A 20,692-nucleotide genomic window follows, 5' to 3' on the forward strand; every position below is an offset into this window, starting at 1 on the left:
GTGACCGGCTAATAATCCACACAAAATAGTCCCGTAGTCTGGCATGTTTAGTGAGTTTAGTAAATGAAAAACACATTTATTATAAAAGTTACGTGTGTGAGACCCTGGTATAAGCGGAGTCAAGAAAACCACGACGCGCAGCGGAGTCGTGTATTATAACCGTCTAATGCGGCTCCTTGTTGTTTAATCCTTACATAGAGCAGACTATAAACAAAGATGGAGTCCAATATGGCCCCTCTAACCTGAAAAAGTGTTTCAGGATTCACAGAAAAACATGTCTGTTTTTCTTGGAATGACCGTCTGAATCAGGCTACACACGTCAGGTATATATAATTATATATACACAGTACTGTTCAAACGTTTAGGGTCACTTAAAATGAAAGAAAAGCACTTGATAAAATGTAACTGTAACTGTTTGATAGAATACGGGTGTGCAGAGGTTCTAATGGTATTTGTGTTCACTAATGGAAAACCCTCATGCAGCACTATGAAAACTGTTGAAGCTACACAACTGGGTCACCCCAAACCTTTGACCAGTACTGTATGTATTTTTTAATCAGAGCCAGTGCTGGCCCTTCTGGGGCCCTAAGCAAAAAGCCAGACGGGGGCCCTACACTACGCGTCCCATGGTTATTCTACGAAGAGCGAATCCATTTACGGTCAAAAACAGTTCCACTGTGCAGTAGTGCAGGGCAGAAGCGGAATATAATGACCTCAATTCAGGCCCCGCCCCTCTGTGTGAGAACCACTAACCACTAAGCCACTGTGAGACTGGGATTTAGGACGACTACTAGTCTATTTCCCCCACTTTTTAAAATGGCAAATGGTCCCATTCTCTCTCCTCTGGTCTGACCACTGAGAATTAGCCTGTGAGTCGCCCAACTTTCTTCAGTTCAGCTTTACCCAAATGTATATGTTTCTTATAGGCCAGTGCCTCATTTGAAAGCTAAGACCATCAAAACTGATCAAAATGGATCTTTTTCCTCACTTTGTTGCCGTCACTATCTTGTGGATTTTTCTTTGTATTTTCAACATGCGTTTTCAGCCTTGTTTTTAACTTTTTTTTTTTCTTTTTTTTCTCATTTTCATCCTGGTTTTTCAACGCTTTTTTGTTGCTCTTTTGTGTCTTTTTATCACGTTTCTGTCACATGCTTGTTGCTTTTTCATCGCTTTTGTTATGTTTTCATCTTGTTTTTGTCGCTTTTTTCAAGTTTTTAATAAGGGTAAAGCCAAACTGGAGAAAATGTGCTGGGTTTAGGCGGGGGTTAAGAGGTTAAAGGGGCTAAATGCAAGTTGGTCATTTTATACTCACTACTGCCACCTCAGGTCATGCCTGTAACTGCACCTTCTATATTAAGCTCGTGGATGACGGCACATCGGACCTGAAGTAAGAACTTTGTGAGTGACAGTGCAGGATTTAACAGGTCTGAGAACATGCAGGGGGAGGAAAATACTTCATTTGAACATAATAATAATAATAATAATAATAATACCTTTAATTTGTAAAGCACTTTACATGGGAATCTCAAAGTGCTACAGCACAAGTAAAAACTGACAATAATAAAATAATAAAAGCACACAAAAGTTGAAGTTAAAATGTTAATAAGGGAACAGAAAAGTCTTGAGTCCTCTTCTGAAAGCCTCCAGAGACTGTGGGGCCCTCAGGTGTGGTGGCCGGGCGTTCCACAGTTAAGGAGCAGCCACTAAACTCCGTAGAGTCCCTTTAAGTGAATGATGGGTCGAGGTGGAGGATAGCTGAGCCCAGTTGTATGTGCACATCAGACTATTTTTTACATGGGATGTTTTCGTGGACACCCAGAGTTTTTGACAGAGGGTTTTAGTGACACTTGGACCACATTTCACACTTGTTTCACAAACTGAAGTATTTTTGTACTGCACTATTACGATTGTATTTATGAATGAATAGCATGATGTAGCTACTTCCTAAACCTCCGGCTCCCTCGTGACAAAACGCTGTGAAATAAGCATCGTAAAGGGGAAAACTAGCCGTAGAGTCATTGAGACATTTCCGTTACAGCCTGTCCTCCATCTTTGCCGGGAGGTTGTTGTAGGGGGAGTCTTTTGGCCGCTCGTCCTCCTGGTCCACACCCTGGTCCCGGTCGGGCGCCCCCTCTGGCCCCGGCGCCGGCTCGGGGAAGGCTCTCTGGGCGTGTTTGGGCACCGCGTAGTCGTCGGCGCGCGGGTTGTAGGGAAACTCGTGTCCTCTCGGGTCCTGCTCAGTTCCCATGATCCTCCAGGCCTCGCCGCGCATCTCCTCGGGCTCGTCGTACAGCGAAGCCGGCGCCGCGGTGGATCCCGCGCCCACGCCTGGAACTAAACACACAAATCACACGTTTTTGAAGAAGCTCATTTTTAAAGGGGAAAAAAAACTGTAAAAGTGATTCAAATTTCTCCTTGTTTATCGGGACAGCTGTATTATCTTGATTTAATTATGTAATGTTTATTTGTGATTAACTTGTGTGTGAAGTTGTTCCTCTGCATCTCTTGAAAAAGACTTTTATCCTGGATAAATAATGGTGAAATAAATAAATAAAATCCTCATGCAGGCTGGAATCACAGCTGGAATCTTCCAAAAGGAAATGCAGCAGCAGAGTCATTTACGATCACGCAGCATTTCCTTATTTCCCTAAAACAGTGGTTCTCAATCCCACAGTGGAAAAACAAGGGGCCCTCAAAGCTTGTCTCCAAAGATGATGATGTTGCTTTAAAGGGACTATACGGAGTTTAAAAACGTAGGAGGTGCAGTTATACGTATGACCTGAGGTGGCAGTAGTGAGTATAAAATTCTTAATGTCATTTTAGAGTCAAACAACATCGAATGAATAGAGTAAATATATTATTATTGGGGGCCCCAAGAGATTTTGATCGATAATGGTCTCTCCGTTATAAGAAGATGCACAAGACAAAAAGACAAAGTCATTGTAACCAAACAAACAGCCTAGCTCTGGTTCTGTCACATGTGTAGCTCAGTCGTGTGGTCTAATGCTGCCGCGGGGGGGGGCAGCTCCACTGGTGTTAGTCTGGGATTATGGAACCAGCACTAACGTCCCGCTGAGTCGACGACAGTGGCTGTGATGATTGTATTCATTATTGTCTCTCTTCAAATATGATGCATCAAAGCGGCTTCAAATTCAGCCCTGCCGTGTTAATGGGGATCCCATCAAAAACATACAAACCATAAGGGGGCGCCATGTTCTGGACTCTGGAAACATGAATACAAGTGATTTCTCATAGTGACTACACACCAAGGGTGTAACGTCCTGAAAAACTGGTGTGGACATGTCCCCACCAACTTTGGCTGGGCAGGGACAGTCCCCACCAATATTTTGAACCAATTTTCTACATTTGTGGACGCCATTCGAAAGTGCGCAAATGCTAGACAAGCCCGCTGCCCCAGCATTTCGGTTGCTTGATTGGATAGATGCAATCTGATTGGTTGTGGCTTTTGATGGCGTGCGTAACTACGTGACATGAGGAGTTGCTATTTTCGAAAACATCGATCTTTTGTTAAAAATGCCACCGAAAAAAAAAACAAGACATCCGTGGCTCTTTCCTCCAACAACAACATGTAAGTCTCAGTTATGTCAGACTGACAACTTCAGCTCAATATGACAAAGCATGTATGTAGGCTCATTGTTTTTCTGACTTATCGCTACTAGGCAGTGGTGTAGTCTACGTGATACGCAGGTATGCGCCGTATAACCACTAGAAGGCCTGCAGAATTGCCGTAGAACCACTACAAACTATTTCCTCCCCTGAAAACGAGAGATCACAGGCTCATCCGTCTCTCTCTCTCTTTCTCTGTCCCACCGACAGACCGACTGCTCCCTCTCAGCTGTGCTCTCAGCTCCGGTGTAGCTACATGAGCACAACATAAAACCCGGCCTGAGAATAATGATAGAGGCTTATTAACCGTCCTCATCCCTTCATCCCCGCTGTGGGAGTCCACAATGCCGAACGCTTCTCTCCCTCCCCTGCAGCAGCAGCGTGAGAGCGGTTTTGGGCAAAGGCAGTGACAGGTGCAGGCGGGTCTGTATTACAGAGCGCTGAAGTCCACGGGAAAGACCGCGCAGACTGTTCCAAGTGTGCGTTTTACTCTCAGACACTGAAACTGTCCCTTGACGGAGACTGAGAAGTGAATGTGCCACGCCCACAGCGCTGACCGAGCCCCGCCCACAGCGCTGACCGAGCCACGCCCACAGCGCTGACCGAGCCACGCCCACAGCGCTGACCGAGCCACGCCCACAGCGCTGACCGAGCCACGCGCGCTCCTGTTCATAAAAAAATGTCCTAAAAGAGTGGTTCTCCAGAAGCAGCGCGCATGGTTTTGTGTGTGTGGGAGTTTGCAGGTGCTGTGGTACGTGTACCACAGTTAGGATTTATAACTATTTATGATTTCATTTATGTTTTAGTAATACATTAAAGTCCAGTGTGTTTCTGGTTTAGTCATAGATATCATGATTTTTTTGTTTTCTTCTTTTTCTTGTCATATTTAGGTTTATGTCAGATCTGGTTTAGCCCTTTTTTTATATTTATATCTTGGCCTGGTTCAAATATTTTGTGAAGTGGTTGGTCTGATATTTTAAAGCAGAAGTACTTGGTGTTTGAGAACCACTACATGAAACCAGTGCAAATGTTTATTTACAGAGGATATTAATTTAACTTATGTGTCTCAAAGGAAACTCATTCATCAGCTGAGGGCAATGAGGATTCTGAGAATAAAGGCCAGGTGGAAGGGAGAGTCTGCAGTTGACTTTATTTGTAGCATAGAAAGAAGAAGAAAAAAAAACATCGGGTGGTGATTGGGTTGACCACCTTTCCCCTCCTCGACGCCACAGCATGTCCCCATCAACTTTGAACATGAAGTTACTCCCTTGCTACACACACTAAAGCAGTGACTTTGCTCTATTTTATGGTCTATTAACTAAGATGTTAAACAGTGCATGCAATGGTCAATGCCAAGATTTGATCTAGTTTTCTCCCTAACGTCTTAGTTTTTATTCTGTCAAAGTAAGTTTTGTTGTCACGTCATACTTTACTCTAAATACTGTGACTCTAAATACTGTTACTCTAAATACTGTTACTCTAAATACTGTTACTCTAAATACTGTTACTCTAAATACTGTTACTCTAAATACTGTTACTCTAAATACTGTTACACTAAATACTGTTACTCTAAATACTGTTACTCTAAATACTGTTACTCTAAATACTGTTACTCTAAAGCCTGTTACTCTAAATACTGTTACTCTAAATACTGTTGCTCTAAATACTGTGACTCTAAATACTGTTACTCTAAATACTGTTACTCTAAATACTGTTACTCTAAATACTGTTACTCTAAATACTGTTACTCTAAATACTGTTACTCTAAAGCCTGTTACTCTAAATACTGTTACTCTAAATACTGTTACTCTAAATACTGTTACTCTAAATACTGTTACTCTAAATACTGTTACTCTAAATACTGTTACTCTAAATACTGTTACTCTAAATACTGTTACTCTAAATACTGTTGCTCTAAATACTGTTACTCTAAATACTGTTACTCTAAATACTGTTACTCTAAATACTGTTACTCTAAATACTGTTACTCTAAAGCCTGTTACTCTAAATACTGTTACTCTAAATACTGTTACTCTAAATACTGTTACTCTAAATACTGTTACTCTAAAGCCTGTTACTCTAAATACTGTTACTCTAAATACTGTTACTCTAAATACTGTTGCTCTAAATACTGTTACTCTAAAGCCTGTTACTCTAAATACTGTTACTCTAAATACTGTTACTCTAAATACTGTTACTCTAAATACTGTTACTCTAAAGCCTGTTACTCTAAATACTGTTACTCTAAATACTGTTACTCTAAATACTGTTGCTCTAAATACTGTTACTCTAAATACTGTTACTCTAAATACTGTTGCTCTAAATACTGTTGCTCTAAACACTGTTACTCTAAACACTGTTACTCTAAATACTGTTACTCTAAATACTGTTACTCTAAATACTGTTACTCTAAAGCCTGTTACTCTAAATACTGTTACACTAAATACTGTTACTCTAAATACTGTTACTCTAAATACTGTTACTCTAAATACTGTTACTCTAAAGCCTGTTACTCTAAATACTGTTACTCTAAATACTGTTGCTCTAAATACTGTTACTCTAAATACTGTTACTCTAAATACTGTTACTCTAAATACTGTTACTCTAAATACTGTTACTCTAAAGCCTGTTACTCTAAATACTGTTACTCTAAATACTGTTACTCTAAATACTGTTACTCTAAATACTGTTACTCTAAAGCCTGTTACTCTAAATACTGTTACACTAAATACTGTTACTCTAAATACTGTTACTCTAAATACTGTTACTCTAAATACTGTTACTCTAAAGCCTGTTACTCTAAATACTGTTACTCTAAATACTGTTGCTCTAAATACTGTTACTCTAAATACTGTTACTCTAAATACTGTTACTCTAAATACTGTTACTCTAAATACTGTTACTCTAAAGCCTGTTACTCTAAATACTGTTACTCTAAATACTGTTACTCTAAATACTGTTACTCTAAATACTGTTACTCTAAAGCCTGTTACTCTAAATACTGTTACTCTAAATACTGTTACTCTAAATACTGTTGCTCTAAATACTGTTACTCTAAAGCCTGTTACTCTAAATACTGTTACTCTAAATACTGTTACTCTAAATACTGTTACTCTAAATACTGTTACTCTAAAGCCTGTTACTCTAAATACTGTTACTCTAAATACTGTTACTCTAAATACTGTTGCTCTAAATACTGTTACTCTAAATACTGTTACTCTAAATACTGTTGCTCTAAATACTGTTGCTCTAAACACTGTTACTCTAAATACTGTTACTCTAAATACTGTTACTCTAAATACTGTTACTCTAAATACTGTTACTCTAAATACTGTTACTCTAAATACTGTTGCTCTAAATACTGTTACTCTAAATACTGTTGCTCTAAATACTGTTACTCTAAATACTGTTACTCTAAATACTGTTGCTCTAAATACTGTTGCTCTAAACACTGTTACTCTAAATACTGTTACTCTAAATACTGTTACTCTAAATACTGTTACTCTAAATACTGTTACTCTAAATACTGTTACTCTAAATACTGTTGCTCTAAATACTGTTACTCTAAATACTGTTGCTCTAAATACTGTTACTCTAAATACTGTTACTCTAAATACTGTTGCTCTAAATACTGTTGCTCTAAACACTGTTACTCTAAATACTGTTCCTCTTGACATCAGTGATCCCTGTGCTCACCTGAGTGCTGGCAGCCCTCCGGCTCGTCGTAGATGTGCTCCGGTTTGTCGCTGTGGAAGACGTTGCGTATCTGGAACTCGTCGATGCTGTCGTACAGAGGATCGGCCGCCGGGGATTTCTCTGACCCCGCCACCCCCAGGTCTCGGAGGTCAGGGATCAGCAGGTCAAAGGGCAGCGAGTACTCAGACTCCGCGCCGCGACTCGACTCGAACTGGGAACAGGAGGGAAAGACGGTGACACTTTGGAGAAAGTGAAAGAGAGAGAGGGAGAATTTCAAAAGTAAACACTCAAGTCCCTCCCCCTCCTCCTGAATGGACCTGAGGCCGATCACAGGAGGCTCGTCCCATTGGTCAGATCACTCAACAACAGGAGGAGAGAGAGTCATGTTTTCTCGTTGGGCTTCAAAAGCAAAATACTACTTCAAAGTGGAAGATACACTTGGAGTTGCAGCACATCACAGTCAAACCAGGAGGTGGCAGCAGAGAGCTAACAGGCGCTCTTTTTCTGTGTCATGATGAGGTCAGACGCGGGTTGTAATTGTCATGGAAACCACTTTATTTATTCACTGTCGGCATCTTCTGACTGGAATAGATAAAGTGATGTGGAATCTAGCTTAGTTACTTTTGAAATCAAGTAATAACGCTACTGAGTTACTTTTTAGAGGAGTAATCAGATGTTTTTTTAAGTAATTGTAACACTGCACTTGTTGTCACGGGAAGAAACATTAATATTATTTGGAGCCAGGCTGTTAAGTTGTTTTTGGGAGATTCCATATTATAAAGCCCATAGAACGGAAACAAAATAGCTTAAGGTAATATATTACTTTCTGATGTAGGGTCACCATCACTCCTGATTTTGCTTGACCTGTCAGCGACCTCAGACGCCGTGGACCATACCATCCTCCTGGACTGCCGGGATACTGTCGGACTGTCCCGCAGTGCCCTGGAGTGGCTTAGACCTTACCTCTCTGACAGGACTGAATGTGTTTCACTGGGAGCTGGTCAAGACGCCGCTGTTCCTCAGGGATCAGTTCTGGGCCCTATCCTCTATATCACATACATGTTTCCACTCATTTTTTGAGGAGATGGATGAACAACAACTCCACCCCTCATCAGATCACCAACTACTCCATAGACCAGCTCTCCTTTGATGGCCAGGTCTTCTGTAACTCACCTTCAGGCTCGATCAACAACCACATGAGAGACCGATCAAAGACCTCGTATCTCCAAAATCCACCCACTCCTCTCCCTCTCCGACACAAAAACTTCTCGCTTTCACCTCCTCAAGACTGGGTTAGTGAACAGTACAGGACTTTTCACGTACCCCTCCGATCATGTACTCCCTCTGTCATAAATACTGCGTCTCTGTGGAGGTCACTCACCGAGCCGTTCGATCCCTGAGATTTGGATTTTTTCTTGCGGTCAGCCCCGATCTGCGAGTATGTCGGGGTGGGGGTGTGGTTTGCCGCAGAGGGGGCGGGGTCTCCGGGCAGGGGGCAGCTGCTGATGGGTTTGACCTGGTTCTTCCGGTGGAGCGGAGGGTCTCTGTTTTCCAGAGTCAGACTCTTCACTGCAGTGAGCGCTTTGTCCACCGGGGGCTCCAGGCGACACTGAGGGACAAAGAAGGCCTTTTTTTAAATGTATTTTTTATTTATGCACCAGGTGTCAGGTATTTACAGTGAGTACATACATATATAATAATGAAAACAATAATAATAATTACAATAATAATAATATTAGTGGAAATTACAGAGATAAACAGATAAACAAAAGAAACACACAACAAAAGCAAAATAGGGGGAAGAGAGAGAGCAAAAAAAAATAAAAATAATAATAATTATAATAATGATTGATGCTTTGATATTGAGATGTTGTATAAGATTGTGTTCTCTATTATTAGTTCATGCCAGTCGATGTGCACAGTTGCTTGTGGTTAAAGCCATAACCGACCCATCTCAACCTCAGCATTTGTTGATAATGCGCAAATGAAATAATACTGATAATAAAAAAACAAAATAATAATAATAAAGTCAATAAATAAATAAATAAAAATAAATAAATAAAATAAAATAAAATAAAATAAAATAAAATAAAATAAAATAAAATAAAATAAAATAAAATAAAATAAAATAAAATAAAATAAAATAAAATAAAATAAAATAAAATAAAATAAAATAAAATAAAAAACAGACAAATAAAAGAACAAATAGCATTAGTGATGATGAATGGTGACAAAATCAGATAATTCATAATTACATTAACAGGACAGGAATGGATTCAGTAGGTAAGTACAGTAAGAATAATGTAGAGGGGTATACTGAGCTATCTGTGGGGTGCTATGACTGTAGGAAGGAGATAAAAGTGGACCAGGGTGTGTTGGCTGAATGGTCTGTGTCGGGCGTGGACTGTGTGGTATGGTTCTGTAGTGAGATGTATGTAATCTAAAATGAGGTGCTTCCATATGGTAATGTGAATTTTTTTCCTTGATTTCCAGTTGAGGAGGATGACCTTTTTGGCGACAGTTAGCGACACCAGGAGATGTTTTGTATTGCATTGGTTGGGTGGCAGTGTGGATGTGTCTCCAAGTAGGCAGAGAGAGGGGGGGGGCAGTGGTGTGGAGAGTGTTTGAGTGATTGTTTCCCAGAATGACCAGAGTGCATGAATGCAGTCGTCCTTGCTTCCTTGTGTACAGTGTGAACATGTTTCTGAAGTGAATCCCATTTTAGATCATCTGTAGCTTGTGTAGTGATATCTGTGGAGTACTTTAAACTGTATAAGTTGTAGGTCATTGAGTATATATTTTTATAAATCTGGGACCAGAAATCGGCAAATGCTCGATCCTGTTGCCATTTTGAGATCGGCAGAGCATGCGTGCTGTCTGTTTTTGAAAGTACTTTGTATATTTTTGAATTGAATTTTTTAGGGGTAATATTTATGACATTTGAGCTTACATGTGACAGATGGAGATTTATCGTTTGTGTGTTTAGTTTGTCTTGGATGGCTGATCTTAGTTGTGAATATTCAAGGAAGCATTTGCTCCCGATGCTAAACTCTGTAACTAAGTGTGTGAAAGATGTAAGAGTGTTGTTGGTGAAGATGTGTCTGAGGTGAGTTATGCCCTTTTCTGCCCATGTGAGGAAATGCAGAGGTTTCTTATTACTTGTAAATGCAGGATTATTCCAGATTGGTGTATGGTTTGTTCGAGTGAGGGGTATGTTTGAGAACTGTCAGAGCTCCGGCTATTGTTGGTGCTTTGAAGAGTGAGTTTTTCTTTATTGATTGATTCAAGAATGGTAGGTCTGATATTAGAATTTTATTACATAATGATTGTTCCGTGTCTATCCAGGTTTGGTCGGATGGGCTAGAATGGATCCATTTGTGAATAAACTGTAGATGATTAGCTAATGAGTAGTGATAGAAGTTTTGGTACACAGTGTAGTCTGGGTTTCAGTAGTGTTGCGAGTTTGATTCGAGGGGGTTTATTTTTCCAGTAGAACTTGTTGGTGGCTGTATCAAGGGATCTGAACCAGGCAGGGGTGGGTTGGACTGGGGTCATTGAGAGAAGGTAGTTGACTTTAGGGAGGATTGACATTTTGACTATGGAGATTCGGCCTGTAATTGAAATGGGGAGATTCATCCAGTGTTGTAAGTCATCTTCTATTTGTTTAAGTAATGGGGAAAAATTGAGAGTGAACAGCTCTGACAGCCTGGAGGAAATCTTTATTCCTAGGTAAGTGATGTGGTTAGTGCAGAGTGAGACTGGAGGGGGTGTGGCTGACACATACCAACTATTTGGTTGCAAGGGTAATATTGAGGATTTATTCCAGTTAACTGAGTACTGTGAGAGTTTGGAGAATGATTCTGAGTCTTATAGTGTGATGGCCATTTTAAAGTGAAACATTTCCAGCTGATGATTTAGGCTTCACTCCGGCATGGCTAATGTTCCCTAAAAAGGTGTTATGACACAGCCTAACGAGTAATGTGGCCTCACTTTACAAAGAGTTGTTTTGTTGTCCATGTTTACCTCGAGGATGTCGTTTAAAAGAAATCAATCCTTGTGACGTCCTGTGTCTTACCAGGTGGGAGCGCTGTGACGGTGAGGAGCTCTCTCTGTCCTGGTGTGTGAGCTGCATACTGGCATCGTTCACCAAACTGTAGACTGGATCCAGCTCCTGCGGACAGACGTCACAAACCTTTAGGGACGTTTTTATCTGTTTCATTGATTGGATAGGTACAAGTGTGAACAAAGTAACACACTACAACAGGGACTCATTTTTGGCCCGGGTCAGTTGTGGCTCAGACCAGCCCTCAGCCGCTCTGACGAAGTAGGCTACTGCAAACAGGTCGCCTTGAAACAATAAACTAGAACTATTATAAAACACTGCTTTGCCCACGTGATAATGAAAAGCTTTATTTATTTATTTTCAAAGATTTGGCTACATTCTATTTCCAATTTAAATGTATTATACATTATAATAAGAGAAAAATAAACACATTAATAGAATATACACACACTAAACAAACACTACACAGACCAGGGCTGCTCAATTACATTTCATACTGAGCGAGATTTGGCATATTTATCAATAAATGTGAATTGTGGCTCAACCTTTGTGTTTAGACCTAAATACAATCAGGTCTAAACACAAAGGTTTTGATTGTATGCCAGTATTTTAAGTCATTAAAAAAAAAAAAAAACACCAAAGCAGCAGCAGATTAATACAATGTAGCCTAAATAAAAATAATAAACCAGGACTAAAAACTAAAAACTAAAAACTGGTCTTAAAAAAACTTCTCAAACATGAGACTCTGCTCAGTCCTCACAGCTGACCAGGGCGAAGACTAAAGAGCATCTCTGTGGCACTTGTATATTTGTTACGATGAAGATGGGGAAACACGTGTCCATCTGCCGCGGACCACGAGTCCTGCTTCTGCTTCGTGATAATCCGAGAAAAACTCCCAAAACACGATGCACATGGTCCTTGTGCTTCGTTTGGTGAAATCTGTCCATCCAACGATAAACCTCCTGTTTTCTTAGTTAAAAGCTCTTTCACCCTGTTTGACAGAACCGTGTTTTCCCGTGAGCCTGCTGTGGCAGGTGATGGTCGCGGAGCCGCAGACACTGCTATGCAAAGCGACGCAAAAGTAGCGCTAATAATGCCAAAAAAATGTATATGTATTTTTATTAAAAATGAGGCGCTATTACTACTACTAAAAATAAAAAAATATTTAATTGTTTGGTGGGCCAGAACTCTCCTCCAGGCCGCCCAGTGAATAGACCTGGTATATGTGGCTCAGCCCAGTGAGGCAGGCATTAACCGGCATTAGCCCGACCAGCCCTACGGGAAATCTCCCGACTCTCCCAATTAGCCACGCTGGCCCCTGCACTACAACATTTACAGCCAAGGCTAATTTCAATGTCCGTCCCGAAAGGCGTTTAAAATACATTACAGTGTCTGGCATTTTCAGCTCTAAAATACTTTCTTAAGTGCTTGGGCCGTACCTCGGGGTGTACCTCAGGTTGTACCTCAGGTTGTACATTGGCCGTACCTCGGGCCGTACCTCAGGGTGTACATCAGGTTGTACATTGGGCCGTACGGGCCGTACCTCAGGGTGTAGCTCAGGTTGTACATTGGCCGTACCTCGGGGTGTACATCAGGTTGTACCTCAGGCCGTATGGGTCATACCTCGGGCTGCACCTCAGGTTGTACATTGGCCGTACCTCAGGGTGTACATCAGGTTGTACCTCAGGCCATACAGCCTGTACATTGGTGCATACCTCAGGGCGTGGCGGGAGGCTGCGGCTGACCGGTGGGTGGTTGTCTGGTCCCAGCGACGCCTGCCGCTGGGGGATGGAGGCACGCTGGTGGTTGATCGCGGTTTCCACGGCAATGAACAGTGCATTCCCCAGTTTCGTATCAAACTCAAAGTTGCCCTCACCGGAGTCACAGCGCCGCCCCGCCTCGAAGGAAAACGTGCTCTGAGCAGAGAGAGGACAGACAGGTTATTGAAAACACCATGAACATTAACACTTCTCCAAGTTCTTTTTTCAGGTATCTGTAGTAGTAGTAGTAGTAGTAGTGGTAGTGGTAATAGTAGTAGTGGTAGTAGTGATAGTAATAGTAGTAGTAGTAGTAGTAGTAGTAGTAGTAGTAGTAGTAATAGTTGTAGCAGTAGTAGTAGTAATAGGTGTAGCAGTAGTAGTAGTGATAGAAGTAGTAATGGTAGTGTGGTAGTGGTAGTAGTGATAGTAGTTGCAGTAGTAATAGTAGCAGTGGTAGTGGTAGAAGTAGCAGTAGTAGTAGTTGTAGTAGTAGTTATAGTAACAGTAGTAGTAGCGGTAGTAGTAGTAGTAGTAGTAGTAGTAGTAGTAGTAGTAGTAGTAATAGTAGCAGTAGAAGTAGTAGTAGTAATAGAAGTAGCAGTAGTAGTACCTTGTCCTGCCCGAAGCGCCGCAGGTATCTGCAGTACTCATGGCAGTAGCAGTAATAGTAGTACCTTGTCCCGCCCAAAGCGCCGCAGGTATCTGTAGTACTCATGGCAGTAGCATTAATAGGAGTACCTTGTCCCGCCCGAAGCGCCGCAGGTATCTGTAGTACTCATGGCAGTAGCAGATATAGGAGTACCTTGTCCCGCCCGAAGCGCCGCAGGTATCTGCAGTACTCATAGCAGTAACAGATATAGGAGTACCTTGTCCCGCCCGAAGCGCCGCAGGTATCTGTAGTACTCATAGCAGTAGCAGTAATAGGAGTACCTTGTCCCGCCCGAAGCGCTGCAGGTATCTGTAGTACTCATGGCAGTAGCATTAATAGGAGTACATTGTCCCGCCCGAAGCGCCGCAGGTATCTGTAGTACTCATAGCAGTAACAGATATAGGAGTACCTTGTCCCGCCCCAAAAGCGCCGCAGGTATCTGTAGTACTCATAGCAGTAGCAGTAATAGGAGTACCTTGTCCCGCCCGAAGCGCCGCAGGTATCTGCAGTACTCATAGCAGTAGCAGTAATAGGAGTACCTTGTCCCGCCCGAAGCGCCGCAGGTATCTGCAGTACTCATGGCAGTAGCAGTAATAGGAGTACCTTGTCCCGCCCGAAGCGCCGCAGGTATCTGCAGTACTCATAGCAGTAGCAGTAATAGGAGTACCTTGTCCCGCCCAAAGCGCCGCAGGTATCTGCAGTACTCATGGCAGTAGCAGTAATAGGAGTACCTTGTCCCGCCCAAAGCGCCACAGGTATCTGCAGTACTCATGGCAGTAGCAGTAATAGTAGTACCTTGTCCCGCCCGAAGCGCCGCAGGTATCTGCAGTACTCATAGCAGTAGCAGATATAGGAGTACCTTGTCCCGCCGGAAGCGCCGCAGGTATCTGCAGTACTCATAGCAGTAGCAGTAATAGGAGTACCTTGTCCCGCCCGAAGCGCCGCAGGTATCTGCAGTACTCATAGCAGTAGCAGTAATAGGAGTACCTTGTCCCGCCCGAAGCGCCGCAGGTATCTGCAGTACTCATAGCAGTAGCAGTAATAGGAGTACCTTGTCCCGCCCGAAGCGCCGCAGGTATCTGCAGTACTCATAGCAGTAGCAGTAATAGGAGTACCTTGTCCCGCCCGAAGCGCCGCAGGTATCTGTAGTACTCATAGCAGTAGCAGTAATAGTGGTACCTTGTCCCGCCCGAAGCGCCGCAGGTATCTGCAGTACTCATGGCAGTAGCAGTAATAGTAGTACCTTGTCCCGCCCGAATCGCCGCAGGTATCTGCAGTACTCATAGCAGTAGCAGTAATAGTAGTACCTTGTCCCGCCCGAAGCGCCGCAGGTATCTGCAGTACTCATAGCAGTAGCAGTAATAGGAGTACCTTGTCCCGCCCGAAGCGCCGCAGGTATCTGCAGTACTCATAGCAGTAGCAGTAATAGTAGTACCTTGTCCCGCCCGAAGCGCCGCAGGTATCTGCAGTACTCATAGCAGTAGCAGTAATAGGAGTACCTTGTCACGCCCGAAGCGCCGCAGGTATCTGCAGTACTCATAGCAGTAGCAGTAATAGGAGTACCTTGTCCCGCCCGAAGCGCCGCAGGTATCTGCAGTACTCATGGCAGTAGCAGTAATAGTAGTACCTTGTCCCGCCCGAATCGCCGCAGGTATCTGCAGTACTCATAGCAGTAGCAGATATAGGAGTACCTTGTCCCGCCCGAAGCGCCGCAGGTATCTGCAGTACTCATGGCAGTAGCAGTAATAGTAGTACCTTGTCCCGCCCGAATCGCCGCAGGTATCTGCAGTACTCATAGCAGTAGCAGATATAGGAGTACCTTGTCCCGCCCGAAGCGCCGCAGGTATCTGCAGTACTCATAGCAGTAGCAGTAATAGTAGTACCTTGTCCCGCCCGAAGCGCCGCAGGTATCTGCAGTACTCATAGCAGTAGCAGTAAAAGGAGTACCTTGTCCCGCCCGAAGCGCTGCAGGTATCTGCAGTACTCATGGCAGTAGCAGTAATAGGAGTACCTTGTCCCGCCCGAAGCGCCGCAGGTATCTGCAGTACTCATAGCAGTAGCAGTAATAGGAGTACCTTGTCCCGCCCGAAGCGCCGCAGGTATCTGCAGTACTCATAGCAGTAGCAGTAATAGGAGTACCTTGTCCCGCCCGAAGCGCCGCAGGTATCTGCAGTACTCATAGCAGTAGCAGTAATAGGAGTACCTTGTCCCGCCCGAAGCGCCGCAGGTATCTGTAGTACTCATAGCAGTAGCAGTAATAGTGGTACCTTGTCCCGCCCGAAGCGCCGCAGGTATCTGCAGTACTCATGGCAGTAGCAGTAATAGTAGTACCTTGTCCCGCCCGAAGCACCGCAGGTATCTGCAGTACTCATAGCAGTAGCAGTAATAGTAGTACCTTGTCCCGCCCGAAGCGCCGCAGGTATCTGCAGTACTCATAGCAGTAGCAGTAATAGGAGTACCTTGTCCCGCCCGAAGCGCCGCAGGTATCTGCAGTACTCATAGCAGTAGCAGTAATAGTACTACCTTGTCCCGCCCGAAGCGCCGCAGGTATCTGCAGTACTCATAGCAGTAGCAGTAATAGGAGTACCTTGTCACGCCCGAAGCGCCGCAGGTATCTGCAGTACTCATAGCAGTAGCAGTAATAGGAGTACCTTGTCCCGCCCGAAGCGCCGCAGGTATCTGCAGTACTCATGGCAGTAGCAGTAATAGTAGTACCTTGTCCCGCCCGAATCGCCGCAGGTATCTGCAGTACTCATAGCAGTAGCAGATATAGGAGTACCTTGTCCCGCCCGAAGCGCCGCAGGTATCTGCAGTACTCATGGCAGTAGCAGTAATAGTAGTACCTTGTCCCGCCCGAATCGCCGCAGGTATCTGCAGTACTCATAGCAGTAGCAGATATAGGAGTACCTTGTCCCGCCCGAAGCGCCGCAGGTATCTGCAGTACTCATAGCAGTAGCAGTAATAGTAGTACCTTGTCCCGCCCGAAGCGCCGCAGGTATCTGCAGTACTCATGGCAGTAGCAGTAATAGTAGTACCTTGTCCCGCCCGAATCGCCGCAGGTATCTGCAGTACTCATAGCAGTAGCAGATATAGGAGTACCTTGTCCCGCCCGAAGCGCCGCAGGTATCTGCAGTACTCATGGCAGTAGCAGTAATAGTAGTACCTTGTCCCGCCCGAATCGCCGCAGGTATCTGCAGTACTCATAGCAGTAGCAGATATAGGAGTACCTTGTCCCGCCCGAAGCGCCGCAGGTATCTGCAGTACTCATAGCAGTAGCAGTAATAGTAGTACCTTGTCCCGCCCGAAGCGCCGCAGGTATCTGCAGTACTCATAGCAGTAGCAGTAATAGGAGTACCTTGTCCCGCCCGAAGCGCTGCAGGTATCTGCAGTACTCATGGCAGTAGCAGTAATAGGAATACCTTGTCCCGCCCGAAGCGCCGCAGGTATCTGCAGTACTCATAGCAGTAGCAGTAATAGGAGTACCTTGTCCCGCCCGAAGCGCCGAAGGTATCTGCAGTACTCATAGCAGTAGCAGTAATAGGAGTACCTTGTCCCGCCCGAAGCGCCGCAGGTATCTGCAGTACTCATAGCAGTAGCAGTAATAGGAGTACCTTGTCCCGCCCGAAGCGCCGCAGGTATCTGTAGTACTCATAGCAGTAGCAGTAATAGTGGTACCTTGTCCCGCCCGAAGCGCCGCAGGTATCTGCAGTACTCATGGCAGTAGCAGTAATAGTAGTACCTTGTCCCGCCCGAAGCACCGCAGGTATCTGCAGTACTCATAGCAGTAGCAGTAATAGTAGTACCTTGTCCCGCCCGAAGCGCCGCAGGTATCTGCAGTACTCATAGCAGTAGCAGTAATAGGAGTACCTTGTCCCGTCCGAAGCGCCGCAGGTATCTGCAGTACTCATGGCAGTAGCAGTAATAGTAGTACCTTGTCCCGCCCGAAGCACCGCAGGTATCTGCAGTACTCATAGCAGTAGCAGTAATAGTAGTACCTTGTCCCGCCCGAAGCGCCGCAGGTATCTGCAGTACTCATAGCAGTAGCAGTAATAGGAGTACCTTGTCCCGCCCGAAGCGCTGCAGGTATCTGCAGTACTCATGGCAGTAGCAGTAATAGGAATACCTTGTCCCGCCCGAAGCGCCGCAGGTATCTGCAGTACTCATAGCAGTAGCAGTAATAGGAGTACCTTGTCCCGCCCGAAGCGCCGAAGGTATCTGCAGTACTCATAGCAGTAGCAGTAATAGGAGTACCTTGTCCCGCCCGAAGCGCCGCAGGTATCTACAGTACTCATAGCAGTAGCAGTAATAGGAGTACCTTGTCCCGCCCGAAGCGCCGCAGGTATCTGTAGTACTCATAGCAGTAGCAGTAATAGTGGTACCTTGTCCCGCCCGAAGCGCCGCAGGTATCTGCAGTACTCATGGCAGTAGCAGTAATAGTAGTACCTTGTCCCGCCCGAAGCACCGCAGGTATCTGCAGTACTCATAGCAGTAGCAGTAATAGTAGTACCTTGTCCCGCCCGAAGCGCCGCAGGTATCTGCAGTACTCATAGCAGTAGCAGTAATAGTAGTACCTTGTCCCGTCCGAAGCGCCGCAGGTATCTGCAGTACTCATAGCAGTAGCAGTAATAGGAGTACCTTGTCACGCCCGAAGCGCCGCAGGTATCTGCAGTACTCATAGCAGTAGCAGTAATAGGAGTACCTTGTCCCGCCCGAAGCGCCGCAGGTATCTGCAGTACTCATGGCAGTAGCAGTAATAGTAGTACCTTGTCCCGCCCGAATCGCCGCAGGTATCTGCAGTACTCATAGCAGTAGCAGATATAGGAGTACCTTGTCCCGCCCGAAGCGCCGCAGGTATCTGCAGTACTCATGGCAGTAGCAGTAATAGTAGTACCTTGTCCCGCCCGAATCGCCGCAGGTATCTGCAGTACTCATAGCAGTAGCAGATATAGGAGTACCTTGTCCCGCCCGAAGCGCCGCAGGTATCTGCAGTACTCATAGCAGTAGCAGTAATAGTAGTACCTTGTCCCGCCCGAAGCGCCGCAGGTATCTGCAGTACTCATAGCAGTAGCAGATATAGGAGTACCTTGTCCCGCCCGAAGCGCCGCAGGTATCTGCAGTACTCATAGCAGTAGCAGTAATAGTAGTACCTTGTCCCGCCCGAAGCGCCGCAGGTATCTGCAGTACTCATAGCAGTAGCAGTAATAGGAGTACCTTGTCCCGCCCGAAGCGCTGCAGGTATCTGCAGTACTCATGGCAGTAGCAGTAATAGGAGTACCTTGTCCCGCCCGAAGCGCCGCAGGTATCTGCAGTACTCATAGCAGTAGCAGTAATAGGAGTACCTTGTCCCGCCCGAAGCGCCGAAGGTATCTGCAGTACTCATAGCAGTAGCAGTAATAGGAGTACCTTGTCCCGCCCGAAGCGCCGCAGGTATCTGCAGTACTCATAGCAGTAGCAGTAATAGGAGTACCTTGTCCCGCCCGAAGCGCCGCAGGTATCTGTAGTACTCATAGCAGTAGCAGTAATAGTGGTACCTTGTCCCGCCCGAAGCGCCGCAGGTATCTGCAGTACTCATGGCAGTAGCAGTAATAGTAGTACCTTGTCCCGCCCGAAGCACCGCAGGTATCTGCAGTACTCATAGCAGTAGCAGTAATAGTAGTACCTTGTCCCGCCCGAAGCGCCGCAGGTATCTGCAGTACTCATAGCAGTAGCAGTAATAGGAGTACCTTGTCCCGTCCGAAGCGCCGCAGGTATCTGCAGTACTCATAGCAGTAGCAGTAATAGTAGTACCTTGTCCCGCCCGAAGCGCCGCAGGTATCTGCAGTACTCATAGCAGTAGCAGTAATAGGAGTACCTTGTCACGCCCGAAGCGCCGCAGGTATCTGCAGTACTCATAGCAGTAGCAGTAATAGGAGTACCTTGTCCCGCCCGAAGCGCCGCAGGTATCTGCAGTACTCATGGCAGTAGCAGTAATAGTAGTACCTTGTCCCGCCCGAATCGCCGCAGGTATCTGCAGTACTCATAGCAGTAGCAGATATAGGAGTACCTTGTCCCGCCCGAAGCGCCGCAGGTATCTGCAGTACTCATGGCAGTAGCAGTAATAGTAGTACCTTGTCCCGCCCGAATCGCCGCAGGTATCTGCAGTACTCATAGCAGTAGCAGATATAGGAGTACCTTGTCCCGCCCGAAGCGCCGCAGGTATCTGCAGTACTCATAGCAGTAGCAGTAATAGTAGTACCTTGTCCCGCCCGAAGCGCCGCAGGTATCTGCAGTACTCATAGCAGTAGCAGTAATAGGAGTACCTTGTCCCGCCCGAAGCGCCGCAGGTATCTGTAGGGCCAGGTGAACAGCGCCTGTCCTCCGCGGTCCATGAGCAGCAGGGCGTCGCCGTCAGCTCTCAGCACGGCGTCACCTTTCAGCCGGCAGCGCTCGGACGCCTCGGTGCGACGCACCACCACACGGAAGTCCTGCACGCCCACTGGGAAAACCGGCACAAGTGGTTAGAACAGACGAGGACTAAACTAAGACGGGACAAGGGGTAGTTTGTACGTCCCAGACAACCATTAGGCATTTTTCTAATGTATCGTTTTAATGGCAAATCCGTGCACGTGCCACATGGGGGGAAAACAAAGACAACAAAGTAGCTTGCAACGCACAAAATATTTGGAAAGTTGTCAAGTAAAACACTGTAAAAACACCAGCTCTCAGTAACAATGTAAAAGTACAGATATATGAAAATGTACTCAAAAATGCTCATGACACATTATACAAAAGTTTTTACTCAATCATAGTTAACACAATTTGATCCATGCATTTTTAGACACTTCTCAATTTTTTATTTTCCCTCTATGTAATAACTTCAAATTTTCACTTCAGCTTCACTGAAATAAAATTATAATT

At 45.0% G+C, this 20,692-nt stretch overlaps 1 protein-coding gene across 1 annotated transcript in view; it reads right to left on the reverse strand.

The window, feature by feature from the left end:
• Positions 1-2,032: 2,032 nt before the first annotated feature.
• LOC306968779 (docking protein 2-like) overlaps positions 2,033-20,692 on the reverse strand; it is a gene marked incomplete at its 3' end in the record, with an annotated part of 43,422 nt that continues 24,762 nt past the window's right edge. Inside the window, exons 5-10 of the mRNA XM_079564267.1 lie at positions 20,095-20,270; positions 13,102-13,302; positions 11,399-11,494; positions 8,705-8,932; positions 7,324-7,534; positions 2,033-2,334 (exon numbers count right to left, since the gene is read on the reverse strand). Of these exons, the coding sequence (XP_079420393.1) occupies positions 2,033-2,334; positions 7,324-7,534; positions 8,705-8,932; positions 11,399-11,494; positions 13,102-13,302; positions 20,095-20,270 (1,214 nt within the window). The remainder of the gene's footprint in view (positions 2,335-7,323; positions 7,535-8,704; positions 8,933-11,398; positions 11,495-13,101; positions 13,303-20,094; positions 20,271-20,692) is intronic.

The sequence above is a fragment of the Gobius niger genome (genome assembly GCF_951799975.1).
Source record: "Gobius niger genome assembly, chromosome: 1".
Classification (NCBI taxonomy): domain Eukaryota; kingdom Metazoa; phylum Chordata; class Actinopteri; order Gobiiformes; family Gobiidae; genus Gobius; species Gobius niger.